This window comes from Empidonax traillii, unplaced genomic scaffold (genome assembly GCF_003031625.1).
Source record: "Empidonax traillii isolate 1590-97213 ecotype Southwest subspecies unplaced genomic scaffold, ASM303162v1 scaffold81:size2596050, whole genome shotgun sequence".
NCBI classification, from domain to species: domain Eukaryota; kingdom Metazoa; phylum Chordata; class Aves; order Passeriformes; family Tyrannidae; genus Empidonax; species Empidonax traillii.
In genome coordinates, this window is record NW_020955274.1 from 2,536,943 (window position 1) to 2,558,804 (window position 21,862).

Genomic DNA, 21,862 nt, shown 5'->3' on the forward strand with positions numbered 1-21,862 from the left:
CATTTCCTTGAAAATAAAGTGGATAAAAAGAATTATATCATTGCAGCAAAAGAAACACGTTTACTTACAGAACTAACAGATAGAACTTTAATAAAAATAAAAAAAAAACAAACAGCTCTACCATTTTCTCAGCACGAAACCTTGGGCATTATATCAGGATATCCTTTAGAATTCCACATATTAATACCTGGGTAGATAATACTGTCTTGCTATTGCATGTATTTTTATTAGAATTTTTTTCTCTTCTTTTATCTTATTACCATTATTTCTCACCATGGATTGGCTATTTATGTTGCAGCAGTGCTTACAGGATAACATCAAGGTTGTCAAAAACAAGCTGTTGTCCAGACAACAGAGAATATAACACTTTTGTCATCCAAATAAACAAGCTGAACAAAGGGTAGAAAAAGGAGGTATCTGACAAATAAATGAGATGCATACAGCAAGTCGAGAGAGGTGATTCTCCCCCTCTACTCCACTCCCAGGAAACCCCACCTGGGGTACTGCATCCAGAACTGGCACTCCCAGCAGAACAACATGGGCCAGTTGGAGTGAATGCAGAGGGGGGCTATAATGATGATCAGAGTGTGAGACACTGGATTATTATATTATTATTGGCTCAGACCAACTCAAATGTGGCAGGGGCGTGGAAGGGACAAGTCAAATTTCACAAAGGTGGTGTTCTATTCCACACTCTAGCCCTTTCGAGCCTCCTTGGGCAGCCCTGGAGCACTGTCCAACACCACACTCCTGGAACCATAACCCAGCCCCACAATGGCTGGCACATCAGAAGTCCCACCCACCAGGGGTGGCCACAGGGGGCCTGAGCAAATAAAACCAACACCATGTGGCCATCACATGATCGCAGCCCTGCCATCTCCTGGACTGCTGGTAGCTGGATCTATGCTGGATATGGGGCAGTGGCTATAATTCTCTCTTTTCTTCACTCTCTTTTCACTTCTTCTTCTCTTACCCAAGTATCAACTGAAAGCCAGATGAGTTGGATTTTGCTGAGTTGTACGAGTTTGTATGTGCTAAGTTGTATGAGTTTGTATGTGCTAAGTCAAGGCTTTGTAGAATGCTCTGTTTTGGTTGAATGTTGCCCTTTAAATTTTTGCCAAGTTCCCTTATTGTCTAAGGTTTGCCATTAAAAGTCTGTTATTTGACTGCCTGAGAAACATGTGCAGTATCTTCTCCCGTACGCTCTCTCAAGGTATTAAATGAACTGAAGGCCCTTTTAATAGATCCAGCAAGTGGATTTTTGGAGTCTTGTATATTTTTAAAGTAAAACCCCTTCGATGAGCTTGTAGCTCAAACCCGGGCTCTTATATCAGAGTGCTGGAGCACTTCTGAGAAGATAGGCTGAGAGAGCTGGAGTTGTTCAGCCTGGAGGTGAGAAGGCTTGAGACATTAGAGCAGCCTTTCAGTACCTGAAGTTCAAGAGAGCAGGAGAGAGGGACTTTTTACAATGGGGTGTAATGATAAGACAAAGCTTTAAACTGAACGAGAATAGGTTTAGATTAGATCTTAGGAAGAAATTCTTTACTGTGAGGGTGGTGAGACACTAGAACGGGTTGCCCAGAGAAGTTGTGGATGCCTCATCTCTGGAAGTGTTCAAGGCCAGGTTGGACGGGGCTGTGAGCAACCAGGTCTACTGACATGTAGACTTGGAACCAGATGATCTTAAGGTCCATTCCAACCCAAACCAATCCATGAATCTACAATGAGTCTGCCAAAGAGTAACAGAAATTATCAGTAGTTCAGAACTAGGTCTTATGCATCTCAGCTGATGCCTTATACCAATAGTGTCTGCATTCCTTGCAGTGGGACACACAGCTTATTTCCACAGACGAGCAGAGCTCTATTGGCCATTACCGCATCTTAAATTCCCTTGGTCAAGCGTACATTCCATAGGTCTGACTTCCCACAAAAGCACTCAGCTAGTTGCTGGCACAGCATACATTTGTTCACTGAAAATCTTATAAAGCCCTAGAAAGAGACAGAAAGACACAGAAAGAGGATATTCAAGAGAAATCTCTTGCTGCCACAAAAATAATTACATTGATTCAGATCCTTTTCTGAGAGAAGAAAAAAAAGGGATGGTCAGGAATAGACTGGGTCTGTAAAATTATCCTAGAGAATTGCATACAGCTGTAACATTGGTAGAGCACTCCTAATTTAAAAAACGAGGACATAATACCACTGTCTCATCCTCTCTACCCATTTTACTATTCGCTAAATATGGACTGTTTGGATGTTGCCTTTGGTGTCTCTTTTAATACATTTTTCCATATGAAACATGACAGCCTCCTGCAGTGTAGAATTCTTCTGCTACTGAATTTTATTCTTCTTCCTCATAAAGGCAAAGAAGAAGAAAACCAGTCAGGAAACAAGAGCATTGTAAACTACCAGAAGTTGCTCCTTCCCAAATGAACATATTTTTTCCAGCTATACAATTTTGCATCACAGAACTACCCAAACTGCAACTGTTGACAGTATGAACTCATGCACTGTATTAAATCAATCTGGGAAGCAGCCTGTAAGCCCAGTTCATTCATTTCTAATCTTCTGAACAAGCCTTTATCGTAGCACTAGTCCCCACCCAGAGAATGACTGCTCTGAATCCACAAAGAACATCTCTCTCTCTCCCATGCATCTACTCAAAAAGGCTATTAAAAACCACCTCAGAACACTTCTGCGGCACCAGTTATTACCAAGCAATGAATATAAACGGGATCTAACAGTCAGTAGACAAAATTCTTGAGTTCAGATTAAATCAAATGCAGCTAGCTCAAAGCATTTATTTCCTCTGCTTCCAGAGCATTAAAAGCTAAGAGAAGCCACGCACACTGCTAAGCATGGTTATGAGTCCTCATGACTAAGAATTTCCACGTATTGTTTTAATGATATTCTTATATCATATCCCCAGTACACCAGTCTATTTGGGACATTACTGAGGCATGACACGATGCAATAAGCACCTCACATTTGTACAGTAGGAAAGACTGTGAAACTCACAAATTTGTCAACTTGATCATGAGCATCTGTGCACAAAGAACAGATTTCAACCAGTTAAAGAACTACCAAACAAAACCACATACAAAGAACTTGTCCATGAGCAAACAGTTAAATCTTTAAAATTTTCAGCATCCCATGAAAGAAAGTAATCCTTGGGTTAAACCTCTAGATCACAAACAGCAGTATTCCCAGTACAGCTGGGATTTAATCAAAAATTGTGAAGTCTGTGATTATTTACATTTTGCAGCTGTAGACCAACCTTGCTTTAGGGCTGCCAGTCCAACACTTTTGCTGTTTGCTCTACCTTATTAGAGATGAAACAGAGTAACAGCTGACTAATATTTTTAAGGTCCATTGCCATTACAGGTCCAAAAGTCCCTATATATGCCCAGAAAGGTGGTGGATTCACCATCCCTGGAGGTTTTTAAGATGAGGCTGGATGTGGCACTGAGTGCCATGATCTAGTAATCACAGTGGGGTTGAATCAAGGGTTAGACTTGATGATCTTGGAGGTCTCTTCCAACCCAGTTAATTCTACGATTCTATACAAAACTGAATCTGACAAATATCAAGCCAAATTCCCTGCACTGCTGCCTGGAAATGAAGGGATGCTGCTCACTCAAGGATACAGCCCTCACCCTGCCCTGAGGACTCACCCTGGGGTTTACCTCTCTAGTTCCTAGCGACAGACCTCTGTCAGCACAGCATCACCGTAGATGCACAGTTCACTGGACTGGGAAACCTGATTCAGGTTACAAATAAACTCTCCTACTTTAACCCTTCTTACCTTGCAGCTTGTCCCCAAGTACTTCTGCTGTACAAGGGCAGGGAGCACATGCAGAAAGGAGAAGCGTTTATCCACGTAGCTTAAAGTGCTGTGTCCACCAGCTTTGCTACAAAGATTAAACCAATTGATTAACAGCCAGCTGCTGGTGAAAATACCTTTCCCCTTTCCTTCCCCTTCCCAGCCTCAGCCACCACCCTCTTCCTCAGCTGATCTGACCCAACCTGAGCCAGTTTAGAGAAAGGAAACAATATGCCTCCCTTTAAGTATACTAACTCTTCTACCATTTTAATTCACAGTTACAGTAGCCTGATGAGTATCTCTGCTGACTGAGCAGGAATGCATAGGTGTAAATCAAGGGAGAAGGGCAGAAAGCCCCTTTCCTCAGTAGCCACTCATTAAATCAGGTAGGTATATCAGCACCACACCCTGAGTGAGGGGTAGCCAAAAGGAAATAACCTCCTCTTCTCCTTCTATCAGCCAAAAACCTGAGAGAAAACAGACATTAAATATTCCTTAACTATTCTCACAGTTACTTGACTTTCTTGAAGTCACTGGGTAAGTTCTCACTCCTCTGTTTCTTCTTTACTCATGCCAGCAGAAATTTCCACGAAGTCAGGCTATTCACTATCAGCATAACTATCCCCCTGTTATTAAGCCAGCCATGAGTAATGTGTAAGAAACAAACCATACAACGCTCACTCAGGTTGTGCCAGAAAAAAAATGAGATCAGACAACCCTGTAAAAGAACAGAAACACATTAAAAGGAAAATGTCTTTGTGGTCTTATTTCATTCCATTTAAAACAATGAGAGCAATATTAATTAATTCATTTTAACTGGAGATAATTACATCTAATTAGTTATGTTCATTTAATTACATAGGGAGAGAGATGCCTTCTGATAGCACTGGAATGCAGGATAGGACAAGAAATGCTCCAAGAACCCTGTCAGAAATGAAAGAATACACATGATGAGAAACAGGAGACAAAGGAATTATCCCAGACTTGATCTGTGGCCCAATCCAGTATCCAAGATGACTTAAACACATAAGTTTCAGAAGGTGAAAACAAGCCCCAAAATAAATAAAACCACAAAGATATGTTGGAGGATAAATCTACCACCAACAACTACAGTGTAATGTTCTCTTCAAAAAGAAGGCATCTCACATTCTTTACAATCTTTATTAGCAATAACTACTGGATATGGACAGTTTGTAAGCCAACTAGTTGCTCGATTTACCCTTAAACTCCTTCCTTAACCACTCCAGTGGCTGAGTTCCACTATCTAATCATACACAAGATAATTGGCTTAAGGTGGGTAAAGAAGCAGTAGATATATCTTGGCTTTAGTAAGACTTTTGATGCTGTTGCTAGACAGGAATGTATCTAATACCATAAACTGGGTCAGATAAAGGTCAGATGAAAATTCAGTCCTTAAGAGCAATTATCAATATTTAACTGTCAAAATAGAAATTGATTCCAAATATGGTCAAAATGATGGCAAAGGAAGCATCAAAGATGTTGAAAAGTTCCTAAAAGGTACTTTTCCTCTCTAGTCTGACAGAAACAAAGGGAACTCTGGATGGTTTCACCTCTTGTTCTCAGAGAACGCGGCAGTCAGACAAGCAGATCCCCACCAGTCACAGCCTGCGTCTAGTCAAGCTCTGAGAAGTTCCTCCTCTCCGCCCTCGCTACCGGGCAGACCTTCACAGGGAATCACACCGCTGTTACTCGGAGCCTCTGTAGATCACGAGAGGCTCTCCAATGCCTCCTGAAGGCTCAGGGGTGGCAAAGGTGCAAGGCTGGGGAAGACGTCATCGAGTGGAATGGGATAGGGATATTGGGGATATCGCCTCTCCTTCCCCCTCCCCTCCCGCTCCCTCCCCCGCGGGCCCTCAGCGCGCTCCACCCGCCCCTGCCCACTCACGGCGACGGCGACGCTCCCTCCGTCAGGCCGAGACCCCGCGGCCAATCGCCTCCCCTCTTCTTGCAGCGAGCCGCCCCGCCGGCCTATGGCGAGCCGCCGTGCTCCGCAGTGCCGGGGCATCCTAGCGACCACTTCCGCCCGGCGCCGTTGCCATGGGCACGGGGACGCCCCAGCCGAGCCCGCCCGGCAGGCTCAGATCCCGACAATAATAACACAAACGGCACGAATAGAGTCCAGGAGATTTTTTTTTTTATTGCTTTTACCAACTTTCTGAAATGTTACAAAAGATAATTTTATTCTAGCAGTAATTAAAACAACACAAAGGCTCAATCTTTCACATTAAAGACAAGTCTGAGAGTTGTGTTTTCTGTATAAACTGAATGTTGATTCTACAGTTGGAATAATGTTTTCATTTGCTTTGGATTTGGTTATAAAGTAAGAAAATGTCACTGTAATTAGAAAAGCAGTTGTAAAAAATTCAAACCGTACAGAATGTAATCACATTTCAAACAAAGAGTATTAAAATCAAAACCTCAGTTCAGCCGCAGAAGCCGAACCTGGAAGACACTTTTGCACAGGAGCATCAGCAACAATAGAAAAGAAAATACTATAAATGATGTGTCTTTCCAATAAAATAATTTAGAAAAGTATCAATTTTCAAACTTATTCATTATTCCAAATAAATGTCAACAGATACTAAATTCAATATGAAAGTGTCTTTAGGTTAACTTCAATGCCAACTACAAAGTTCTAGAGGTTTTCACTAAAAACATTATAAAATAAAATCGACTTAAACATACTGAGCAATTTGCTTTATTTATAGCACTACATTTATGCTGACTCAAAGCTGTGTGCCTCTATAGTCTTAAAATTTGCCATAAAATAAATTACTGTTCGTATAAAGAAAATATTTCACACATTTGTACTGTAATTTTGATAATATAAACTTGATAATTTTGTCCTAGATGAGTAATTAAAACATTACTAATCATAAGAAAGCAAAAAGAAAACTAAGCTCGCTGTGGTGTTCATCTGACAGACTAAATTTATGAACTGAAAGTCATGAACCATTTACCTTATGATTTACAGAACATATGTACAAGACAAACCCTTCAGAATGGTGCAGGCTCTGTGATGTGGCAACTCTTTGTTACAGATATATTTTACAGCCTGTTGAACCTGCCTTTAGGAAGTTACCATATAAAGACAGAGATGAAAGTGAATGAAGCAAATGGTAACTTATGGAACAACTTTCATTAAATGTGGAAAAAATGGCCAAGATACTTGGTTGGAAAAAAACACCATTAGGGCACCAAATTCTACCCTAAAAGCTTTTATGATGACAACCTTGGCAATTTGGAACATTTCACAGAACAAGTGTAAAAATATTATAACTGCAAAATTAATCTAGGAAGAAACTGTCATTAACTTGGGCATATGTAAACAGAATGAGAAACATGTCACTGTAATACATATGAAAACAGTAAGAATCAGTTGTCTAGAATATAATTTAAACATGCAACTGCCTTTTAAGTGATACATTTTAGATGATAATTTAAATGGAGTGGTCAAAATTAAGACCTACACTTCATGTAAACATTCATATTTTTAAATAAATTAGAAAAAAAATAAAAGAAAAAAAAGGAGAAAAGAAAAGGGGGGGAGAAAAAAAAAAAAAAGAAAAAAAAAGGGACTTCCTGAGGTGGCTCTGAAGCCAGGTACACAGTAGCACTAAGCTCCATTCCAGGAAACCAAGGCAGGGTTGTTTATTTTCCTCTGACTGTTGGAATGGAAATACATTGGTGTAGTTTTTATAGGGCTTAAGCCCTATGAAAAAAAATCAATGCACAGCAATTATCACTGCTCTTTTGCATCCATTAAGGCAAAACATATCTAAATACAAACTACCTTCTTAGCCATTTTATTTTAATACCATGTGTGATTTTAAAGCAGAGGAGGTGTAAAATGAGCAGCGAATCACTTAACCATGGATTATCAATAGGGATTTATGCACTTAATACCAGATCTTCTCCTGTTCATATGGGGGAAAAGTGCAAGTGTAACATGCTACTACTGCCCAGGAATACTGGAACTAAAGACAGATTACTGTAAACTGGTTTGCCGAGTTATGGTCTTTCTGGCACTGATTAAAATATTTACACAATTAAATAAATACTGTGATTAGACTTGTGGGCCTTTGGTTTTGTTTCCTTTCTACTTCACTAGAAATATATCCATTTCTTGTAATATTGACCTAAACTTAACCCTCCCAAAGTAGAAGCCAGATACAAGGTGTGCAGCACCACAAAACCCTGATTTCCAGCATTAAAGACTTAGATATTCAAGAGGCTTATAGTAATTTTTTGTGTCTTTGGAAACTGTTGCAGGACTGTGAACATTAAGTGTAAAATAGTACTGAGAGGACTAATACAGAAGTCATGTGTTGTGGACGATGCTACCTAAAATGCTCAAAATACCTTCCCTCTTCGATTCAGCAAGAGCTACTTAGTAGTCAACAACTAGCATGCAGATATGTGCTTTTTACTTTTTTAAATAATGTAAAAAGTTTTGGGAAACCACCTGCTGTAGTTTCACTGTATCTCAGTCTGATCAGAGGGAGAACATGGGTTATTTTCTAAAAGAGCACAAACTCAAACTAAGGCACAAGCTACACTATTATCTAAGAACACTGGTCATTACATAGTATTGGTCAAACTGCTAATGCAGACCTCACTTCCTTTGCCACTGACCTGAGCCTTTGTTATGACAGTTTGGATACCATTATTCATATTGCTGTACACTATGATTTCCTTTCTTTAAACTGTCTTCTTGGAATTCAGTCAAGTGAAAATAGGGGGAAAAAAACAAACAAACAAAGAAAACTGTTAATTAATTACATTACATTTAAAGGGAACAGTAACAGTTCACGTAATGTAAATGCTATTTTTAAATGTTTCTATTTATTCCCACTGATTGCTTTATTTTTGTAATATACAATTACCTTCCCTTGCGGTGACACTTGGCTGAAGCGCACCAAAATTCCACCTCAAATGGTATTTTCAGATAAAGTCTGCTCTCCTCCAGAATCATTTCCTTTTGCTAGACCACCTCAATTGGTCCATGATAGAACTCCCAAATTTGCCAAAAGCCAAATTAAGCAAACAGCATCTTCTAATTTTAAATGAGCACAGATTCAAATTAAAGCCATTGCAATACATCCAGAAAGGGCTAGTGCCAATACAGAATGTAAAGGGATGGAAAGTAAATAAAAAACCAAACAAACAACTAAGGCATAAGGCAAAAAGTATTAACAATGAAAACTGCGCAGGTAAGTGATCAAGATTTTCATTTATATATAAAATTCTCATTATTTGAAATATTATAGTGCTAAATTCTAGAACTTGAAAACGTTAAGTATAATAAATGCACACTGACTATCTTTATCAGTGGAGCCCCCAAAAATCCCATTTACTTTAATAAATGAATATTTATTTCTTCAATTTATTGTACATGATAAAATTTATACTAATTAAAATAAATAAAACGTTTAAAAATAAGTTGGTGTGCTATCATATATGCCCTTTACAATGGAGAGGATCAGAACTGTACACACAAATACCACAAGCAATTAGTAATCCATAAAATAATACTGATCATAAACCTATTCCAGAATTAAACTACAGCTAATTTAATCAAATACACAGTAAATTTAAAACCCAAGAAATTTATCTGATGAAGACATGAAACTTTTAGAGTATTTCATTCTTAGAGTTGAGTAAATCAGATTCTGAAAGTTGATAGAAAAAAAATGCAGGTAAAAACCAGAAGAAAAGAATTCAAGAGTACTGATGTGGTGAGTATGTATAACTTCCTAGAGACCAAATTGCTGCCTGTAAATTCAAATTATATTGTGTAAACATGGAGTGTCCAGAATGGCAAATACTGACTTGGGGCTGTAACTACAATTACTGCACTCATACTGCTACTGGACAATAATGAAAAAATCAAGAAAGAATTGGGGAAAAAAAAAAAAAAAAAAAAGGAAAGAAAAAGAGAGAGAGAAAGCAGGAAACCAGGGTATTTAGATATATTTTAAGGCTTAACTAACCATCTGACTTAGGGCTCTAGACCACTTCTGTAGAATGGGAGAGACAGATTCCAGAAAACACTAGCATGGAGTGGAGACATAAACCACAGTAGTTCTTGTCAACAGCACATTAATATTTGTTCTACGAAACCACAAAAAAAAGTATACCCTGCAAAAAACAAGCACTAATTGCCTGCATGGAAAACAAACTTCTGTAGCACACATTATAAACAGAGGTATTGCAAAACTTTAAACCATGTGGACCAGTAACCATCAGCAAAAGCTGATGTAACTTTTATGCGCATATTGATTATTAGAAATAATAAGCATTCATTACAGTCTTCCTATTTAAAAATTAAAATAAAATTTCCAATAAAATAAATAGCTGAAGTGTGATTACCACTCATTTTACTTGTTGGAAAGATCTTCGCATTACGCAAGCATATCTACAGTGCCCTAAACAATGGTAGAATTAAATATATGTTGCTCCTTAAATTGGAAATCACACTTCCATGGTATAATATCCTACAGTGATACATATATACACACACAAATACACACAATTCCTCTTGGTTCCGTTCTATAAAGATGTTTCAGCATCCACATATTTCACAACATGCGATTTTTCCACTTCTATTTTCACACTTTCTGGTTTTTCAGGGCTGTTTGAAAACAAAGAGGAAAATGTAAGGTTTGGTTCACTTTCAAACATTTTATACTTTACAAAGAAAACAGAGTATTTACCTAGAGACACTTTTATGACGCAATTCTATTAAATTTTAGTAATTGTCAAATACTATTCGTAGGAACAGTACAAGCATAAAGAGAGAAAATGCCAATTTCTCATCCATAAATACCATTTCCAATCGCACTATTATTGATTTGAACTGTTTTGCAAAACATCTTTAAAAAGAAAAAAAAAACAACAACACAGCAACCTGCAAAACTGCCTAGTTAAAACGACTCAAAATTACTTAACAAGCAATACTACCAACACTGCTTTATGGGCTGGGAAACAATTTTGTTCATAACATGAGACTGGGAAAATATTCCTGTCTTTTCAAAAGGGAGAACCACACCTGCAACAACGGTAGAGGACAGCTGCAAACCTGAATAAATGTCCATTCAAGTGAAGTACCAGATGCTAAAGACAAGTGGTTGTCTGGCACCTGAACAACTAACACTCTTAGGAACACAACCCACTGAACAGTGCCTTACCCAAGGACAAAAAGGAATGTCCCGAAGTAGATGCAGGACAGTAGAAAATAAAATGGAAGAGTGTAATAGGAAGGATTCTCTAGGCATGAGTTTTAGAAGAGATGACACACTTCTAGAGTTGCTCTCTAAGGAAAAAAATGTATTAAAAATTCATACAAAGAGAAAAATTCTGGGACTCCTTGGAAAATACAAGTGTGTGCAGACTCCACAGAGTCTGTAAACTATGACAGATGGTTGAGGGAGAAAGAAAAAGCAATCTGGATCAGTTCAGGAAACACAAAGAAAAAAATTAAGAAATGTATTTTTTAAAAATATATGATTTTTAATAAATAATGCCAACCCACACAACATGTACTCTGGAATTATAAGAGACATGCTTGCATTAGTATTTGAAACTGATAAATCTGAAAATAGCACTGCCTACAGAACCATTTTTACCTCAGCACTAAATGTCTGTCCATATCACAAAATGAAGATTGTCACACAGAAAAGCCTTAACAGAACAGAGATGAATAATTTACTGGTAATTACTTCGGACTGAGCAGTGGTGACATCTCTAAATCTTGAGAGCACCCACTAGGCAAAAAAGTGTAGCAAATATCTCAAAACAGCAACCAACTGAGTCAAGGCTCAAGGAAGTCCTGCCTCCTAACATTTCCTAGATTATTGTAATATCAGATTGCCTCTTGAAAGAGCTTGTTTCTGGCACCAATGGTTTTTATTTTCAATTTATAGTTTTAGCAGGTTTTCTACCAAGATGGAATTTTTACTGTATTAAGTTGAAGCAGGGCATGTTATGGAATAAAAGGGAAATGTCCAATAGCAAAACATAACAAATAGATGGAATAATGAATTCAACCTTAGTAATTAAAAAACATTGCAAACTTGTCAGAAGACTGATTTGCTAGTGCTGCATATAATTCTATACTAAATTAACATACTCAGGAAACAGGAAAGCACAAGATGGGAGTTGGAAGCATCCACAAATTCTGTAACAGATTTCTGAGAATTCAACATGAAAGAAAACAATTAAAAGAAGAGGGCAGACTGACAGATTTGCTCTGTTACCTATCTAATGCCTCTATTATTTGTCTTCCTGACAGTCTTGCTCATGTGGTACTAAAGTTTTAAAACCGTTTCAATTAAACATGAAATTAAACATTTTAGAAGCGTTGAAACAAATATAGGCTAGAGGTTCACTCGAAATGGTGCCTGCACTCACTAGTCTCTTCAGCTTTTCCTCTTCACCCTTGGCTGACCTGCTGTCTGGCCAAAACAAAGCCGTATTTCCATGCCTAATTAGGAGCAACACACGTGCTGAATAGTCAGACGGTACACAAGTGCTAAGTGACCACTCACTTCTACTGTTTCCATGATGCAAGCTCAACGGCACCTGAGACAGCTTGCACAGTTATGTATGAACACTCCCTTCTCACCACAAACTCCTCCACTGAGACATTATTTTATACAAAATCTGACAATTTCTCATCTCTGAAACATGCCTTCCTTCGACAGAATTGGCTGAAAGGGATCAGCCAAGAGAGATGCATAGACAACAGGACTGCATAAGCTTAGTGTTCCAAGGCAACCATGCCCATTCTCCCCTCTTTCCTACATAAAAAACTACTAAGCAATAGCTGCATTGTGATGGAACAGTCCACAGATACCAGTCCCTATAAAATACAAGCCTTTCAGGAAGTTGGGGATATTCCACATACTCAGGTTATGGTTTATTTCCCTTGATAGATTTGGCCAGACAGGAAAGAAACTAGGACAGAACACCAGAATGATTCACGGCACACAGAGTTGGTTGTTGGATGGGGACCTCACCAAGAAAAAGACTCCTTCCTAACCAGCACAGAAGATGCATGTCAGCTCACAGGGTATGTTCCCAGCACTGAGACTCCTGATCTGTCCAATACCTCATTCAAACATACCTTGTGCTCAGTGAGCGTAGTATTTGAGCCAGGTTTAATTTTTATAATATTAAAAATGAGTTGAGGAAAATTAATCAAGCAACCCACCCACAGAACCATGGAGCAGATCCTAGGCAGCATAAAGCAACAATGATAGTGCTGGACTTACCTTTACTCCCAGTGGAATTTGTAATGTTGAGGATCAAACCAATCCCATGCTCATATACAGTCTAGTATTTAGAAACCCTAAGCCCATCAGAGCAGTAAACACTTGTATTAAGCAAATAAAGAGTAATTTTAAAATTACTATTTACAATAATACATTCATTAAAAAATTCCTTATAGAAATTGATAAACTTCATAATGAAGAAAAATTAGGTTTTAATTCAAGTTCCTCTAAATTAAAAGTCAGTAACTGAGATTTACAAACCACGTATACTTTTTTCTTTTTATACACATTTCAAGAAATACAAGTACAGCTGCGAAACACAAGACCACAGTTAGAAAATGTGAGTAATTATAGCTACCTCAGGTTAGCTCTGGTTACTTTGGCATTCTCAGTACTCATGGAAAGAGCCTTCCACTGTGCAGTTTTGGCCATTTCATCTGATATGTTTACAACTGAGGGATCAATGCTAAAGAACAAACATACTTTCTGGTTAGTATTCAATTCCTTGCACCAGTATTATACTTACTGTCACTCATCATTTACATCAGTTGTGCCCTTTCTCAATATTTACACTGCCACAAGTTGAGTTCATCTCTCAAAAACGTATTTCAACAAAAAATTGAGAATTTAACTCATTAGCACTACTGTAATCACACAGCATCTGGCAAGTTTTTCACATAGATACCACTAAGACATTGAGAGTATTTGAGAGATAACTCATATGCTCAGAAACTATGAACTTAATCTCACTGCTAAGGCTTTCATAAACCAGTTACTTTCACTGGCTTCCAGGAAATGATCAAGGGCAAAAGAGCAAATGTTAATAAAGTTTCAAAACTGGTATCTCAGGTGAGATTTAAAACTACTAAAAGCCTTACTAGACATTTTTCAAGGTTCTTTTGCCAGACCACTCCCCTCCCAAGTTCTGTAGAAGATAAGTTTACCCTCAGAGATGGTAAGATTTTAAAACCTATTTCCACTTTTGTCCTCCACACATTTACATGTACAGTGGACTTAGGTGTTGCCTGTAGGTATGTTTTCTGTCCTGTTCCATGCTTAAGCTTCACAGTCTACCTCAGGTTATCTGTAAGAGTTTTTCAAATGGAAGAGAAATCTTTCAAAGCCATTTTTCCTCAGGAATCCCCATATGATACAAGGCAGCAGAGTACACAGTAAACACATGCACACAATTGATGAAATCATAGATCTACTGTGAGAGCAATTAGCAACTCAATTGTTTTTTTTTTAAAAAAAGTTTTAGCATTTAGTATTTTCATTTTAATTGCTTAAGTGTGATTAAGCCTGCTCTCCAAGTAGTACTCATCAGCAATAATTTCTGCCTGTTCCCAATTCACATCAAGGCAGACCTGATACTACCCTAGATTCATAGGAAGGCCAATTTTTAACCTAGGAACCCTCAGAGAGGAAAAGGGAACTGGTAAGCTACTTATCTGTCACATCTTCAGAGCATGTCAGAACAGACAGTTGTAGAATACTTGACAACTCAGTTAAATACAAGCCCCAGCAACGGAGAGACATACTGAGACAAAATGCCTTCCAAAGCTGAAGGAATTTCCATCAGTGAAATTCCAGCACTCCCTTTTCTGGAAGAGAACCTGTCCTCACATTTACTTGCAGAAAATGACCTTTTACTAAAGTAAAAAGGGGTGCCTGTAAAAAGGGGTTTTTGCACCACAGAAGTTACTGACTTTAGCCCTCACTAAAGTAAACCAAAGAATTACACACTTAGACTTCATCTGAAAAACCCAAGTGGCTGGTAAACACATGGCTCAACTGATGCTATTAGTTGCTTAATGCTCAGTATTTCATGCACAGTAGCACACAAATATTCCACAAAAACTGACCAAGGATGCTTCTTCACCTTTAGTACAGCTGGTCGAAATTGAGTCATCTGATCTGTTCAAGATGGTCATGTAAATTTATAATTAAGAAGCAGTTTTAAAGAACAATGCAACATAAAAATACTATTGTAGCATCATGAGATATACCTTCATAATTCCTAATCATGGCTTAGTTACAAACTTGGGTGAAAAAAAATTAATTCAGCCCATACACCACCAACTTCATATAAAGCAAATTACACCATGTGATATAAAAACTTTTAAAAGACCAACATTTTATTATACCTGTATTTCAGGGTTTTTACAGGAAAATTCAAACTTGCTTCTCCGTATGCAAGGTGTACACTGTCATTGTCTGAAAGCATTCTCTCTGCTTCCTGTAAATTCCAAGTAAGAAGTTTGTAAAAGTAGTCATGCAGCAGAAACCAAAGTATCTTGTGCTGACAGTTATTCCATAGGGATGAGGGGAATTTCCCTGTAGGTACTGGAGTTGCACACGGGAGATAAAGCTTATGACCTTTTCTCTTAGAAGTGTTTTTATTCAGGAAGGGGAGATGGGAGAATGGGGAAGGAGGGTGTTACAAGCTTCATAAGGAATTCAGCTAGCTGATGTACAGCAAGGCTGGACTTCTATGGAGAAGTTATACAAGCTATATTACTATTCTACTGGTAACTAGCAGTTGCCTTTAATGACAACTCTGCAAACACACATGAACCTTATATCCCTGATACTGTGAACAGTTTTGTGATTGATAAGAACCCTACTCCACCACTTCAGTCTCCCTTTCCTTTTTCTCACTCTCTTAATTTTCTCTCCTTCTAATCTGATGAAAGACAAAAAAACTCAACGCTTTTTGTGCTAACTACTGCTTCTTTCCACTTTGCTTGGTAATTTTAATCACTAAGAAGAATCATAGTCCATAATAGCATAATTGAAACAGTGACTTAATTCCTTAACTGTCAGCAACAGTCTCTCTAGAATTAAATCTCATTAGTAAAGAATTTCAAAATGTATATTTGGTATACAAGGTCATATGCTCAGGTCACTTAAAATAATTTTTCATCGTATTATTTCCTAGTAATTTACAATATGCTTAGTTTGATTGTTTCACACTTACTTCTTTCTCTTTTATCTTTTTGTCATCTTCTTTCTTCTTTTTACTTTCTGGCATAAGATCATCAAGCCAACTAAGCTCTCTTTTGGTGAAACATAAATCCATGAGCTTGCGAATGAACACTAAAGCTAAAACCTTAAGGGAACCATAAATGAAATAATTTATATTTAACTATTTAAATGAACAAAAATTCACACGCACTTTCAGTACACTCAATCTGTAATTGAAGGTCTTTTTCCTACTGCTAGTTTTATCTTACCACAAAGTTAAATAATTTCCACTTTCAATAGCTATTCACAATTGAACTGCTTATTTTCAGGAAATGAAAAAGTCTTGGTGTTTCAAATGGGTTTTTGGTTTCTTTCCCACTCCTTTCTTTCTTAAAGCAACAAACATCTTTTAAAGAGATTCTGGATGATACACATACTCTTGTAAAATTACTAACTTGTAAAAAAGAAAACTTACCATCATAGGGAAAACAACAGCAGCTGCAGAGGCTTTAATCACCCACAACAGAACTAGACAAGTGAGCTGAATGACTGTAAAGATGTGAACCTTCCAGAGTGGCACATAGCGTAAATAAATCAAGTCAGGTTGATGTTTGGCGGGCATTCCAAACAGTTTTATACGGTCAAAAAACTGCATGGAAAATAAAATCATCCTTAATTATTTTATGTCACTCCAGAAGAAAATAAACATTCTTAGGGGACTCCAGAACGGTAAGCTAATTCCAAATAAAACACTAATGAAGGACACTGAATATTCAAGGGGGTGCAACTGGGAGCTATTTTGTTGGGGTTTTCCCCGCCTCACACTAATAATAAAAAATTCCACAATATTTCAGAAAATTTGATTCTTTGCTAGACTATTGAAGGAATGTATTAGAAAGAACTGAGAAGTGAAGGCACAATACTGTAAGAACAATAGTAACACTCAGGAAATTATCCTACAATAGGGACTAACGTTATTGTGCCTCACATAATGCAGTGTGTTACAGTTTCTTTTTCAGTCAGTGTTAAACAAATGGCTCATTAATATTAGACTTTACCTGAATGCCTTTTAATGAAGATACTCCCATGTAAAGAAATACACCATACAAAACTGGCATTGGAATAAACTGCGGAGGAAGAAACACCCACAGTTAAAAGTGGAATCAACAGAGCGTAAGATAGCAGTCCATTTCAGTGGAAGACACGGGAAAGTTATTTTTTACTTTATATTTTACTGAAGTGAAATCTGTAAAAGCTGAGGTCCTTTATTTATAGAGAAAATATATGTATCATTGAGTAGCAAAAATTCTAGAACTAACAAGGCTATCGCCAGGATTAAAAAAGCAGTTCTGTCTTGACTGCCCATTCATTCAATTTTCTAGGTTGCAACCGAGATCTGTATTCATGCTAAGTGTACTGCTTTATGTTGCAATTTGATAGGAACTGTATTGACACTATTCTGTACAACTTTACGAAATTGCCATATGAAGTTTTACTTTTCATCACTTATCTTGCATTTCTGGAGCAGTCGAAACAAAAACCCCACCATACCAACTGAGCTATCAAAGTCTGCTAATTTTTCAGAGCTATATTTTGTTCCAGTAAGATCAATCTAAAGCTTACTACAGATAAAATTTATAATAATTTAAATAAAAACACATAATAAACATCTTATATAATTTAATATAATTTTATCTTTTAATATAATTAAAAGCCTACTAAGATAACAAAGTTGTCCACTGATTTCAGGGGTACTTGCATCAAACCTCTGCAGTGAAGCTTTTGAGTAAAGAACAGCCAACATAAAATTTGAAATCTTAACAAAAACTGCTGCTATCAAGCTTGAACAAAAGACTTTAATTCAACACTGTGGAATAAAACTACACCTTAGGGATTCATTACTCTGTGTGTGTGTGGCTAGTGTCTTCACTGTAAGCTCTATAATTTGATATTTTAATTTCTACTACATTAAATCAGTATAAATCCACACATGGAACAAAAGCACAGCAACTGATAGATACAAGGCTTTGTTCTCCTTACTTCTTTTGAACAATAACAGTCATTCACACTGAAAAAGAAAAACATTTAATAAAAACCAAGATAAATTATTTCATTCCTAATACCACAAATCCATAAAAAAAGCGGTAGTTTCTAAGAATCCGCTGTTCAAACACGGGGTAAACATCTTGCTTCAGCAATCAGCACTTTTAACTTTTGCTTTTGAGCAACAATAAATCTATTTCATTACTTTTGCTTTTGTTTCTGATTACTTGCATTATATAGCAAAGTTCTTGGTAGCTTTTCAACCAGAGATTGTCAAATCTGAACACATATTTTTAGTAACTACTACGGCCTTTTTGTTTTCAGACTTTGACATTCTTTAACACATACAAATGGTCAACTATTTAGAATTTATAATATATAACTCTAATTACTAACCTATAGTTGTGTGTTCACAGATTTATTCCTTCCCATTATCTAAACTTAAGAACCTACATTTCTTCTGAAATTACTTATGATCTGTCTTTAAACTGACTTTTGCAAAGTTCTATAAAGGTGCTAGCAATGATGCAACATCTGATATTCTGGCAACAAGTAGACAGCAGTTCTTTTGTTTCTCCCTTTTAACTACAGGATTTGAAACAACTAAGCAGAAGTTGAACAGATTGTAGTAAAATCTGAGCAAAAAGTGAACTGAACTGAATAGTTTTCGTTCAATAAAGTCCTTGAAAGGTCACTAGGGATATAAATTAAGAGACAAAGTGTACTCTGGAGCTACAATACAACCAGCAAAATCACTATTACACCATGATGATGCATAAGATAATCTTGACACTATAAGCATCAAATGAACTTTTATAAATTGATGATAAGAACAAGAAGTGAACAATATAATTTCTGACGATCACCTTTTAAAACAGATGGTCATGTTCCTTCTGCTGTATCATATTACTTCTGCTCAAGTAACTTCATATCTTTATCACACTCCCTTTCTCTCCCCATTTATGCACTCACATAAAAACTACAGTTTTTAGTTAACATGGATTCAGTAAACTAAAAAAGAGCTGGCAAAAAAACCAGATATGACAGACAAAGGTTGCTTTTTTACTACTCACTACATTCCTATTTTTCTCAGATTTTGGTTTCTTACATCCTCCCACACTGTTTCTATTCAACTAACATCTGTTGCTAAAAAAGAAATTTAAGAATGGGTCCAGGCATGTTTTACTTAACGTAATAAAACTTCCTAACATTATGAAATACTAAATCACAAAATCAAAAACATGAAGAAGCTATTTTGGAAAAACTGCCTTTTACCTTTAACACAGAGGTCATGAACACTGACATGCCCATCAGCACAAAAATCATCAATCCTGTCACTCGCTGCTCCCGGATTCCCAAAAACTTTGGTTGTTCTCCTGGTGCTGAGCATTGAGATTCAACTTTCAGGCTGTTAACGTGACTTATAGACAGGACAGTTGCAGCAACAAACCACGGTAAACCCATGAGAGAACATATCCCCAACATAACACCAACCATCAGCAGATCAAGATGATAACCACAGCCTTTCTGTAAAATCAAGCAAACAAATAACTTGATAAATTTCCTATTTATATGATACCAAATCTCCAACTCAGCCGGTAAATAATCTGTTATTATAAAAGTTAAATACTTAGAGAAGATCCACAAAATTGTATTTGTTCTTTATTAGTCAAGTTAAACATGTATTTAGCAGCTGTTGTTAATGTTCCACAAATTGGCAGAATTAATCTGATTTAAAATAAACTTGACTTATGCAATACTAGGTTTTCAGAAAAATTACTTTTACCTTCAGTTTATGCTCTTTCCTGTTTATAATAACAGCTGTTATTTGTTGATCCATGAAAATGAGAATAGTACAGAGTAAAGCAGGAACAGCAGCAACTAAGAGTGTCCACCAAGGGTTGCTTCCCAGAGGATCTATGAACCATCCTCGGTCTTTTCGGGTGGGCTGTAAAAAACCCCCCAAAACAGTAAGAATTAAATTACTAAAATAGAATGCAGATTTTATTGCTGCAAACAACTTCAATGAACAACAGATCAGTTTCTTAAATATTCATTCAGATTTTTTTTCCAATGGCTTTGATCAAAAGAATGATTTAGCTGTTACAAGCGAACATGACATTTATATGGAAAAAATTAAAACAAATCCATTCAATCCCTCATATTTGTACATTTGCACAAAAGAATGCTTCTTTTTCAGTTATAATATAAAGCAGTCTCTTCTGTCAGGTGAGACATATATCCAAAAAAAGAAAAGAGAGACTACTTGATCAACTACACTGTAAGCAAAAAAGAGACATTTCTGTTTCTATACAACTCCATTGTTCTATTGTCCACAAAACTACAAGCATTTTCAAAAGGTTTTATTTCTTACTTCAAATTTCTCTGGAACAAGGAGCTTAGGAGAAGGTATTCCTACAAAATAGTCAATCAAAACCATGATTACTATGGTCAGAAATACTGCAAAGTCACTGATGGTAGAACGCACCTATAAAGGAAAGACTTGTGTTAAGTCTTGCTTTTTCATCATTACAGTTTGCATGTACAGAAAAACAATTTTTCCCCTATGAGAAATGAAGTCTGTCTATATTATACTGAACATTACAGATATTACATATATTTTCTCTATTTTTTTCATACTAAGCCACCAGCCAGCAAATGAAGCTGTGTAACACAAACATTCTGTACATCCAATTACCTTATAATTCTGTTCATCTGATTACCTCATTTAAAAGTGGTCTACTGCAGGAGGTAAATTACTTAAAATAACTCCCTCATCATCTCCCTGTCCCCTCAACCCTACTAGGAGACTGAGCCATCACAGCTAGTCTCTTGTAGCTTAAGTCAGTAACATTACTGAAGAGTTCTGAAATCAATATTCATACATTTGATGTTTGAATTGATAGGAGGCAGATAATTTGCAATATATTCAGACTATTATTATTTAATTTTATTAAACATAAGGGAACACATTGCAGGGGTAGGCTGAGGTCTATAGAAGATCTAACCACTTCATTCTGCCTACAAGAAAATGTGTAAATCAGTCCAAGGATCATCATCATATTAGCCTCTATTAGAAAAAGCAATCCCCTAGGAACCACTCAGAACTCTACATACATACAATCAGTCGTTTTGTATGGATAAGTGAGAAAAACAGCAGCAGTATTATCTCTCCAAATGATATCTGGCAATCCCCATTAACATGGGGAGATGGACTCTTTAGGTCTTTCAATGTTGTTACAACTATACCGAAGTACAGAATAAGAACTGAACTTTCTACAGCCAATATCTTTCCTCTAATGTCTTCGTTTTTGCAATTATTAGCTAATTTTTGGGTTTTGATTTCCTTTTCTGTCCTAAAATAAGTATCTCAATAAAAATTTCAATTAAAGTTATATTAAGGTATTTATCACAAGATAAGAGAATTAATCAGAATTACCTTAGTTGGGAAATAGCGTTTAGTCTTGAATTTCTTAAGGAAAGAGGAGAGGAAAAATGTTGTAAAGAATAGTATGACAGACCAGAAGAGAACATCTGGAATATATGGTCCATGATGGCCACAAGCTGATCCACGAAACACACCATGAAATTTTAAACATTCCTGCAAAGAGAAAACTCTTTAAATGTTTATGTTTTATTCATTTAGTATATTCAATCAAGCTTGCAACTTTTCTATACAAAACACATTTGAGAACATCCACAATCACAAGAAATGGGGTTCTTTCCTTCATTC

General features: G+C 36.8%; 1 protein-coding gene across 6 annotated transcripts in view; it reads right to left on the reverse strand.

The window, feature by feature from the left end:
* Positions 1–5,956: 5,956 nt before the first annotated feature.
* The window catches only part of SLC4A7 (solute carrier family 4 member 7), a 48,289-nt gene continuing 32,383 nt past the window's right edge, over positions 5,957–21,862 (reverse strand). For 3 of the 6 annotated variants that reach the window (XM_027881000.1, XM_027880998.1, XM_027880999.1), the window contains 10 exons: positions 21,569–21,730; positions 20,504–20,617; positions 19,916–20,077; positions 19,405–19,656; positions 17,145–17,213; positions 16,562–16,735; positions 16,100–16,231; positions 15,267–15,358; positions 13,478–13,585; positions 5,957–10,478 (listed from right to left, as the gene is read on the reverse strand). In XM_027881000.1, the coding sequence (XP_027736801.1) occupies positions 10,397–10,478; positions 13,478–13,585; positions 15,267–15,358; positions 16,100–16,231; positions 16,562–16,735; positions 17,145–17,213; positions 19,405–19,656; positions 19,916–20,077; positions 20,504–20,617; positions 21,569–21,730 (1,347 nt within the window). In that variant the 3' untranslated portion in view covers positions 5,957–10,396. The remainder of the gene's footprint in view (positions 10,479–13,477; positions 13,586–15,266; positions 15,359–16,099; positions 16,232–16,561; positions 16,736–17,144; positions 17,214–19,404; positions 19,657–19,915; positions 20,078–20,503; positions 20,618–21,568; positions 21,731–21,862) is intronic. The other 3 variants (XR_003570911.1, XM_027880996.1, XM_027880997.1) reach the window with 3 other exon arrangements.